The sequence below is a fragment of the Furipterus horrens genome, unplaced genomic scaffold (genome assembly GCF_987537825.1).
Source record: "Furipterus horrens unplaced genomic scaffold, mFurHor1.1.pri manual_scaffold_2, whole genome shotgun sequence".
Classification (NCBI taxonomy): Eukaryota; Metazoa; Chordata; class Mammalia; order Chiroptera; family Furipteridae; genus Furipterus; species Furipterus horrens.
In genome coordinates, this window is record NW_028327172.1 from 42,176,852 (window position 1) to 42,187,624 (window position 10,773).

A 10,773-nucleotide genomic window follows, 5' to 3' on the forward strand; every position below is an offset into this window, starting at 1 on the left:
ATAAGCATCTATTAATATATTACCTTAACAATGATGCCACTTTAGGAGAATGTACTCAGGACTCATGATGTGTCACGGATATCTTACCTCCCACCCTCAGCCCTATTCCCAGCTACTACCTATGACATGGGTGTGTAGGTAGGTCCAGGATGACAACCCAGAGACAACACACAGCCTCTTCCAGCCTCAGACTATGGGCTTTTTGGCAGGGGTTCCTGTTGTATGTGACCTGCAGGGAAGACCACAAAACCCCATGCTTCCTCATCTGACCTAAAAAAGTCCAGAATGGAAGTTTAGGAGGAAAACAAGTTGTTTATTATTTCTTGAAGGCATTGGATGGGGGAGGAGGGGACAGGGACATGGTATATAACGGGAAAGTAATGAAGGGACTTTTCAGTGCAAAACAGCCTCTTGGTCAGGGAGCTGTGAGGTTAGATTGGTGCTCCCATTGCTGACTGGGGAAGGGCACTGTGAGGTCAAACTGGAGAGAGCCTGGAACATCTCAGGAATCAGCCCAGTGCCAGGCTCCAAGATCCCTAAATGAATCAGTTTAATTATTACATGTGTGTAAGAGGCAAGTCTCCCCTGTCATGGGATTCCCACCATGGAGGGATAGTCCACACTAGGGATGTCCAAGGTCAGTGCCATGTTTCTATGTGCCACATCAAGTATGCCTTCTTTTCTGTGTGGGGGCCCGGTTTGTTTACTTGGGGTCAATAAGCCACTTTTTCCTGTGCATTGGGGTTAGTCCATGCTGTTGGGTGTCACTCTTTTGTGTCAGTTGGTCTGTGTCTCTTGTGTGTCTGGATGGGTCGGTGATTGTAAAAGTAGGTCTGTCCTGCCTCAGCCCCCACTCTGCCCCCACCCCTCAGCCAGGCCCCAAGGTGCTGATGGTGGTGTAACTCAGCCGGGACAGGGAAGCTATGGAGGGGGTGGGAGGGTCCTCGTCTGGAAGAGGCCTGGGGTGAGCTCGTGGTGGCCGGGGGCAGCAGCGGGTACAGGTGTCGAGACAGGCCTGGCGAAAGCGACGGTGCATGAAGCAGTAGACCAGGGGATTGACACAAGCCGAGGCGTAGCTCAGCAAGTGGATGAAAGAGATGGGCGCGCCCGAAAGTGCTCTGCGCGCTCCAGGGCCGTCAAAGGCCCGCCACGTGTTGGCGCTGTACACTGGCAACCAACACAGGAAAAAAAGCACAACGATCACCAGCAACATTCGCACCACACGCTTCTTCGCCAATAGCTTGGCTTGGGTGGGCCGATGGCCGGGTCCTGGCGCGGTAGTGGGTGCAGTCAGCGCAGACAGCTCCAGGGCAGGCCTGGAGCGCGGAAGCTGCACGTAACACCCATCGCCATCCTCGCCTGCCAGCCGGGTCTCTGGCCCGCAACGCCCGTTAGGTAGGGCAGCACCTGAGCACAGAGAATGAGCGCTTAGAGCAGAAAGATGAGTCCTCAACCTCCAGACCAACCCACCTGACTCCCCACCTCTAGCTTCTCTTCCTATTGCTTTCAGCCCCACCAACACTAGGCCCTGCCCCTTTCCAACGCCCCGCCCCTTAGGGATTTTACCCACCTGGTCCCGCCTCACCCGGCAGCCTTCCTTGGCTCCGGACTCGGCCCTGGCTCTCGCTGTCACTGTCGCCATCAAAACGAAGCCCTAAGTAGAGCTCGCGAGAAATAAGCCCGTAAGCCACGGCTATAACCACACCCGGGATGAAGAACAAGAGCAGCAGCAGCAGCACTGACCTGGAGATAGAGCACAGAATAAGCACGCAGGTCTCTGTCCAGCTATAATCACAGATGGAGGAAGAGACAAGAACGGATGTTTCTAGGATATAGGGGTGCTGCTGGGAGGGCTTAGAGAACTGTGGAGAGGCCCGAAATGGGAGTCCCAGGGTGATGGGTGCAGAAAAGGAATTGGAGTGGTAATTCTTGGAACAGCTGGAGGAAGATTCTGGGGAATGGTCCTTAAGCATCTGATGGAGACGGAGAAGGGAATCCCAGGAACAGGCAAGGCACCCTCACCAGGTTTGGCGAACCCTCGCACTGGGCCAGCGATGCACACATTGCAGCACCCGTGGCCCCACTGGCTGCACGACGGTGTACACAGGGTAGGGCACCATGAGCAGTCCGGACAGCATCCATGTGGCTATGATCACGCGAGCAGCGTGGGAGCGCGTCTGCCACACACGCGCCTGCAGTGGTCGACAGATGGCGCTGTACCGCTCCAGGGCGATGGCCACCAGGCTTAGCGTGGACACACTCACAGACACTCCTAAGCAAGGGAAGAGTAAGGGGTCACCTGGGAAACCTGAACTACACATTCACCAGTGTGATTTCCTCAATGACCTCCGGGAAACACCTCAGACATCCAGCAAGGGCTGTGGAACAGGAGAGGGGCAAGGAGGGTAGGGTGGTTGTCTCACCTACCCATGAGGTAGGCAACAGCCTTGCAGACGACTGTGCCAAAGATGAATGTGCCCATGAGATTGGGCAGGAGGGTGAAGGGCATGCAGGCCACTGCCAGTAGGAGATCGCTGACCGCCAGCGAGAGTAGGAAGGTGTTGGTGACGGTCCTCAGGCGTCGGCTCAGTCCCAGGACCACGATGATGAGCACATTTCCTCCAACACTCATCAGAAAGATCAGTGCATAAAGGGTGACCCTGATGGCAAGCTCCAATTCTGAATAGAAAAAGGAAAAGGTGGGAAGAGGAGACTGGCCCCCACTCAACCAGACCCTTCAATCTCACTCATCTCCACTACCCACCCAGATCCCCTGCTTCCCCAAAACATTACCACCCCCATTCAGGAAATGGTGAACTTGAATCCTTTATCCTTCTAACCCTTAGAGGCTTAATTAAATTGGCCTAACTCTACCCTTCCTTAAGAAAGCCCATCTTTTCTCAAGCTTTACTTCAAATCTCTTTGTAGCCAAAGTTCTTGAAAGGATTATATGCATCTTTCTGTTCACTTCTCAGTCTACTACAGTCCAGTGTGCCCTCTGTCTCCCCATCACTGCTTGGACATTTCTTCCCAAGGTGACTAAGCTTTTAACTGTTAAATCCAAAGGTCTCTTGTTAGCATATTGTACTTAACCTCCCTGTAGTATTTGACAGGTCAGGTTACATCCTTACTCTCTACAAAAAACACCTTTACCAACTCTTTACTGTCTGTGACCTTTCAGTATGTGAAGATCCTCTGAGAACTGCCCTCTTCCTCTTTTCATCTCCTCCCTGCAATGCACCTACTTAAGCTACTGGATGACTCAGTTTCTTGAAGGCATCATGTGCACTCACGACTCCTTCCTTTGCTCACACTGGTTTCTCAGCATTGAATGCTCTTCCAACAACCTCCATCTCTCATCACAAACTTGTTTTTTGTTTCTGGTGAATTCCTATTTACCAACATCCTTAAGACTGAGATCTTAAGTATCCCCTTTTCTGTGAGATCTTTCTGAACACCTCATTTGGAGTTCATCTCTTCCTCTGACCAATGCATGTTCCTTCAACATCTATCAGAACCCTTTTACTTTCTGCCTTGTATGTTAGTGATCTCCAAACATTCATTCTCACTCAACAAACATTTACATGCCAGGCAATGGGGACAGAGATGAACATGAACACAGGGAGGGACACTCAGATATATAAACAGACAATTGCCATACAGTGTAATGAGGAGTGGAGGTGGAGGAATACACAAAGTGCTCTGAAAACACACAGGAGGGACACTAGAGTTGCTGGGCTAGACAGAAGGCTAACTCCATTTACTTGTATCATTGACTATTGGGAGGTAGATTCATCCTTGGGACTTTATATCACAGCCAGGCAGACCCAGAAAAAAATTGAATTAAATTTGCCCGGTCACTCGTGTGCATGGCCTCAGCATGACGGAGACTGGTGCTTGAAGGGAAAGAGGGCAAGGTAGAGCCTCCCAGGTTGGGGGAGGGAAGGACTCAGAGCTGCAACTCTCTTCCTCAACCTATACAATTGCTGACTTTTGCCTTAGTCTCCCAATTAAGCTGTTTTCTCATAAAAAAAAATACCAATTTATTCAGAAACTGTTGTAGATGTCAAGAAATGCTATTTACAAGAGATTCCCTGAGCTAAACCCAGCAGTGACATTACTTGTTCAGAGCACATAGTAAGTAAGGGGTAGAATCAGGATAGCAGCCAAATCTCCAGATCTCTAAAATGCTTTGCCTACTACTGCCCTTTGGCTCTTCTGTCATTCATCATGCTGCTTCCTTCTTCCAATCAAATCTCAATCTCAGTGCCTCTTTCTCCCTCTGTTTATTCTCTATCATGACACTTCTCACTGATTTATGAAGATATTTAATTTTCTGTCTCCCCCACTAGACTATAAGCTTCTTGAGATCAGCAGCAATGTCCATCTCATTTTCCAGCAAAGCCCTAGCTCTAGGCATAATGTCACCCACAGAGGAGCTGTCAACACATGCTTGTTAGTGAATCTGGAATGAATCTCAGTCACTCTGCACACAAATGCACCTGCTCTGTCCTTCCTCATCCATCCTTCACCTCTGTGCCTCTAAAGCTTGAGCAAGCCCTCTCTTTTCTGCTTCTGTTTCTTTGGAGACAGACGTAATATTCAAGTGGACAATATTTAACTGAGTGTAAATATGAGATGTTAACATGTTAAGATGTTAAGTGAGATGGTAATAGGATTGAGTTAATCTGATTTGAAACTTTATGGGTAATATCTGAATGTGTAAGGGGTAGTATCTGGAGAAGGGTTACTTAAGTGAGCATAGGTAATATCTAATTGTGTGTGGATAATAATAAAATGAAAGTGAGTGTGTTTAATGGATGAGTAACATCCAAATGACATGAGCAATAGTAATGCAAGTGTGGGTGACTGTTTTTCTGTGGGTAGCATATGAGTGAACATGGGTAACACTCAAGCCTGTATGGATTACATCAGAACAGTGTGGGTAATACCCAAACTTCTACTTGTAACACTGGAGTGAGCCTGGGTAACATGCACCTGTGGAGGTAATATCTGAAGGAGTGTGGCTAACAGTCTGTGGCCTGTGAAACATCCAGCTGTGTGTGGGTAACAACATCCAGATGAGTAAAGACAATTCTTGCACCTGTGACCTAAGTCACTTCACATTCTGCTTTCTTAGGGTCCTTTGCTCTATTCATTATCCCTGCTATCTTCTGCACCTTCAACCCTCATGGACTTCTTTTGCTTGACTTTTTAATATTGTTCTTTTTCAGGGTCTTGTCCCTGTACCTATCTTTTCATTCTACACATAATTTGATCTATTCCCATGGCTTCCACTACCTCCTTTAGGCAAAGACCTTTGAAGTCTGTTTCGAGCTCATACCTCTCCCCTAGGTTCCAGATCCCAGGGTTCAATAGTTTTCTGGGCAACTCTATTTGAGTATCTCACCAGCATTTAAGCTCAGTGGGTTCCAAATTGAATTAACTTATAACCTTCTCTTTCAAACCTGGTTCTCTTCCTTTGTAACCCTTCTCATTATATAACACCAATATCTATCCAATTGTCCAAGCCAAAAACCTGAATGTCATCCCTTGATCTCTTCCTCCCTCTCCATTTTTCATAAATCACTAAATTCTGTTGATTCCACCTCCAGAAGTGCTTCTCAAACCCATTTGCTTTTCTCTATCCTCACTACCAGTACTAAATCAGCATCATCTTTAACCATGACCTGTGTAATATAATAGCCTTTCTAAAGTGTCCAACCACCTTTACCTTCTGCCACCCATGTTTTGCCCTCCAATCCATCCTGGCAGTATGACTGAAACTTCCAGTAGTTTCCATTGCCCTTAAGATCAAATTAACGCTCCTTTGCCAGGTCTGTAAGGCTCTCCATGAATCCTTTATGTTAGTCTTCATTCGGAATGTTCATTATTCCTTTCTTATGGTTTATGTTACAGGCACCCAGAGACTATGACACACTGAACAAAAGTGCCATGACTTTGAAGTCTGGGCTTTTATGTATACTGTTCCTCTGATAGGGATGCTTTCTGCTTTTTCTGTACGTTCACTTGACTGGCTTTTCCTCATCTTTTAAAATTTTTATTCAGTTCATTCTTTACCTTCTCAGGAGGTCAACTTTGACTCCCTAGGCTAGGTTAGGCTAGGGGTACTCCTCTCCTGTGTTCCCACAGTTCCCTCAAGGCACTTCCCACTTTGTACTGCAATTCCCTGCTTACTTGTCTTTCTCTCCCACTAAACTGTGAGCTCAATGAAATAGGAATTGGTGCCTAGTGCAATCTCTGGTTTAGTAAATATTTGTTGAATAAATGAATTTAAGTGAGAATGTGTAAATTGGTCTGAGAAAGCATGCATTATATTTTTGTGCAAAAAAACCTTGAATTATAATTTATTCCCACTTTACTTTCTTGGATTTGGAATAATTTCCTTCTGCTTAAATAACACTATTTCCCTTCCTGAAATCCCACTTCTTCTTTTTCTGCCTAATAAACTCCAACTTCAAGACCCAGCTCCCAGGTTCCCTCTGTGAAGTTCTCAAACCTCATCTCCTTTGGGTACTGATGATTTGGACCCTCTTGTGGGACTTCTCATGCTGACTGTGATTTTTTTTTTTCATTGGTATTGTTTCCCCTTTGCACTTGACAATGGACTAATGCGAGCCCAGGCTTGGTCTAGTTGATCCCTGTGCCCGCAGTGTCCAGCCCAGGGACTATAATAGCAGGTGCCCAGAAAACATTTAAGGAAAGAAAAGGCACAGGAAGGGGAAAATACATCTTGAGCCAGTTCACTAGAAAGAAAGAAAGAAAGAAAGAAAGAAAGAAAGAAAGAAAGAAAGAAAGAAAGAAAGAAAGAAAGAAAGAAAGGATGCTGACTGATGGGAAGAGTGAAAGTTATTCTGGGGACTGGGTGAATGGATAGCATCTGAAGGGGAGAGGGATGATGAGATGGGGGGACAGCCAGACTCTAGGAAGGTAAATTTAAGGTGAGGCAGGTTGGAGAGAAGGCTTGGAAGGGACTTGGAGACAGAGAAAAAATGGGGGTTCAGAGCCCTGAGAAGAATTTCAGGTTGGGAGGCAGGGGGATTTGAGGATGAGTGACATGGAGACAGACAAGCAGCCTAACTTCCAACCTAATCCAAGTTTGAAGATCTCTTCAGGGAAGGTTGGGTTTGGAGTCGGGGACACAGATTGTAACTCTAATTTCCCATTCGGGTCTTCCAGAGTGCTCCCTCCCCCAAACAGCCCCCTTCTTTTCCCCAATCTTGCTCCCCCCCCTTTCTTTTCTTCCCCATTGTGGCTCAGTGAACTGTCTGTAAAGGAAAAAGAGAGACCTAGAAGGATTGGCAAGATGTCCTTGCTTCCCCACTCTCTGTCTAGGAGGGGGCTGTGTGCTGAGGAGGGGATTGTGTTTTGGGGTTTACCAGAAGGTCTGGGTGGGACCAGGGAACCAGGGAGTGAAGGGGCTTTGACCAGGTAGTGTGAAGCTGGGATGGAGTTTTATGAGCCGCAGGGGACAAATGCGCCAGGGGAGCTGTTTGGGGCTTGGGGGAATGCACTGAGGGGATGCTGTGACCGTTTGAGGAGGCAGTGTGGGGACAGTGGGGTCCCACTGTCTGTGCTGTGGAGGGCGTTGAGAAGGAGCTTTTAGAGAGGGCTTAGGGAGGCACCTACCTCGTGTCCCGTTTCCGCGGATCCGAGGCAGCTCGCAGCTGAGGTTGCCGGCACCGCTGCTGTTGAGGAGGGGGGCCCCCGGGCGGCACAGGGAAGCTCCTGGCCCGGGTCCGGATCCTGCCATGCTCCGGTTCAGCTTCAGCAGATCCATGGCCCTGACCCAGCCGCCGCCTCCCTCGGCTCGGCCGGGCGGGCTCTCCACGAGGCTCCACCTGCTCCAGCAGCGATTCCGCGGGGGCGCGCGCCCCGCTTGGTCCCGCCCCCAACCTTGGCCCCTGCCCTCCACTCCTCCGCTGCACTCGGGGGACCTGGGCTCGTGTCCCTGGGGCTCCGATAGGCAGCTATCCCACCAGGTGATCTCCACCCCTTCTCCCGCTGGGGACTCCCCCGCCCCCCAGCACGCGTGACTGTTCTCCAGGCTTGCCCCCTTCCTAGGTCTCGCCACTCTTAGAGACTTCCTTCCCTCCCACTCCCCCGCACCACCGTCTCGGCTCCGGGGAATTTTTGTGCGTGTGCGTGGCGTGTGTGTGTGTGTGTGTACGAGCGCGCGCGCGCGTGTGTGTACGTGTGTGTGTGTTGGGAGGGTGCAGTTGGGGTGGATGGAGAAATTCCGAAGAGGGAGTTCGCCGGGTAGGGAGAGTAAGAGGGGTGGGTAAGAGTAAGGTACGGCCGCTGTGGGGTCTAGCATTTTCCCCTGGTGTTCGGGGAACGTAAAGGTGGCAACTGAGGGCGCAGATGTCTTAGCCCACGAAGACCGCTGCGGTTACCGCACTATACCGCAGTGGCTGCAAGTGACCGTGACACTAGCGCTACCGGAGTTCCCTGCAGCTCCTTGGTGTGGGGCTGAGGTAGTCCCTGCATCTGTCCCCGCATCCCGCACCCACCGCTTCCTACCGCGGGCCCAACATACAGACTTCCAACTAAAGCTCCCAAGAAACAGACGAAGGTGGGGCAGGAGAGGCAGCATTTGACCTCGGGAATCCTGGCAGGGAAAAAGGCTGCCCCGGAGGAAGAGTCTGACTCGGGTGTTGAGGGCAGCGGGGGTGGTGGTGAGAACTGCCTAGGATAAACGGCGGTGGGGTGGGGTGACGGTGGGGTACGGTTGCAATCCAGCCCTGCGCAAGCATAAGTAGGGAGGAGGTGGCTGGCTTTCTCCCTGGTCTCCAGGCAGCGCCCACCCTCACCCGACACACTGACGCTCCATGTTTGCTCTCCGCGCAGGTGGAGCAGCCTGTGTGGGGCGGTGGTTTCCCACGGGAGGGGCTGGAAGAAGGGTTGGATCACTGGGGTGCAGCAGAAACAAAGCTGATCGGGGCATGCGCAGAACTGAGATGGGTTCAGCACCCTGGGCAGGACTTACCACTAATATTTCAGCCTGAAAAGCAGATTAGACTGAGGATGAGGTCTGAGTTTGCGGAAAATTCACAGAACCCTATCCAGCGTTTGGAGAAGTCCTGGTTTAGCCAGCGTTGAGTTTAAAGGGGCTGGGACATTGGAGGATTTAAGCCTGAGGTAGGTGAGGATGTCCGCCAACCCCTACCTTCCTGCTGGCACTGCCTGCCTTCCCTATCATAGAGCCCTGGGCCAGAGGAGCCCGATTTGCTGTTTGTTCAACTCCAGCACAGGTGGGGCCTCAGATAACCTCCTGGACTTTTCTCACATTGGGTGAACGAAGGGTGTGGGTGCCAAGGAGCAAAGGAAATGTAGGGGAGAGAGGAGTGAAAACAGGAGAAGCAACTGGCATTCACTTATTCAGCTACATATGTGCTAGGTGCAAGACTGTGTACTAGTCGTCTCATACAGTCTCTACCTGAGTAGGCTTCAGTCTAGTGGGATAGCGGTAAGGGAGAGGGAAGGGTGGAGTGGGGGTGGGGGGTGGGGAGTGGGGAAGGATAACAGGTAAGCCAATGATTACAGGGTATGGCCCACCAATATTACAACATACAACATCCACCAAGATGCACAAATCAGAACTGTAGGGTCATTGTGAATGCCTTATTCCTTTATGCTTCGTCACCGTGGTGAAGGCTGTGACAAAAACCCCAGAGAAACGAAGGATTTATTCTCCAGCTCCTGAGAGGGCTGTTGGAAGACAGCCCTGAACTGTCAGACGCTCCAGGAATTGCTTGAGGTGAAGAAAGCCGGCTCATGGAAGGTCATGTTCCTTTTCTGGGACATCTTGCATCCAATGACTGATGAGAAGAGAGGCATAAAAGTTCAGCCCTCTCACCCCAGCAGAGGACAACTGTGAAACATGCAGCTCCTTGTGGGGATTGACTGAGGCCCCCGTTTGGCCAGTTCTTCTTTCTTCCTCTCTCTTACACAGGTGTTGACTCCAAGAGCACTCCTTAGTAAACATTATCCACAGTATTTCTGTTTTAGAGTCCACTTCCTGGGAACAAAACTGCCTCACTCCCATATTTAACCATTCATGAAGCCCTGTTGATTTTAGCTACTGAGCGTTTCTTGAGTCAGCCTGCTTGTATCTCCACTGACATCACCTCACTGTTATTTGCTCTACTCTCTTAGCCTCATAAGTGGTCTGCCACATTTTACTGATGCCTCCTTACAACCACTCTCCACCGTATAGCCAGAAGGATATGTTCAGAATACAAATCTGATCATGCCACTCTTCTGACCTCTGCTTTTGGGATAGAAAAACATCTTTTAACAGAGTCTCTGAAGCTTGTGTGCCTTCATTCCTACTGACCTCTCTAACAACGCTTCTTGTTCTGTCTACTGTAGACACACTGGACTTCCTTTAGTCCATTTTTTGGTATATGTCTTCCAGTTACATGGAGTTTGCACAAGCTTTCCTTCCTTATCTAATTAACTCCCATTCATCCTTCTGATCTCAGCTCAAGGTCTCAGCATTTCTCAGGGGTGTTTTCCTGGCTTCCTTCTGTGGTAGGCAGAATTACTAGAATGACCCTCAATGACTCTCACTCTTGTATAATCTTCCCTAAAGTGTGGGTAAAACCTGTGAATAAGATACTATTCCCATGGTTATGTTATAAGGCAAAGGGATTTTGTAGATTTCATTTATGTTACTAATCAGCTGACTTCAAGATAGATATCCAACTAGACCTAACCAAATCACATGACTCCTTTACTCACAATTAG

At 49.4% G+C, this 10,773-nt stretch overlaps 1 protein-coding gene across 1 annotated transcript; it reads right to left on the bottom strand.

The window, feature by feature from the left end:
- Positions 1 to 292: 292 nt before the first annotated feature.
- Positions 293 to 7,997, bottom strand: CCKBR (cholecystokinin B receptor). Its single transcript, XM_090267687.1, has 5 exons — positions 7,651 to 7,997; positions 2,428 to 2,679; positions 2,023 to 2,272; positions 1,571 to 1,743; positions 293 to 1,407 (listed from the first exon to the last, which is right to left on the bottom strand). The coding sequence occupies exons 1-5, from the start codon at positions 7,799 to 7,801 to the stop codon at positions 869 to 871; spliced, it is 1,365 nt and encodes a 454-aa protein (XP_090123813.1). The 5' UTR covers positions 7,802 to 7,997; the 3' UTR covers positions 293 to 868.
- Between the last annotated feature and the right edge of the window lie 2,776 nt (positions 7,998 to 10,773).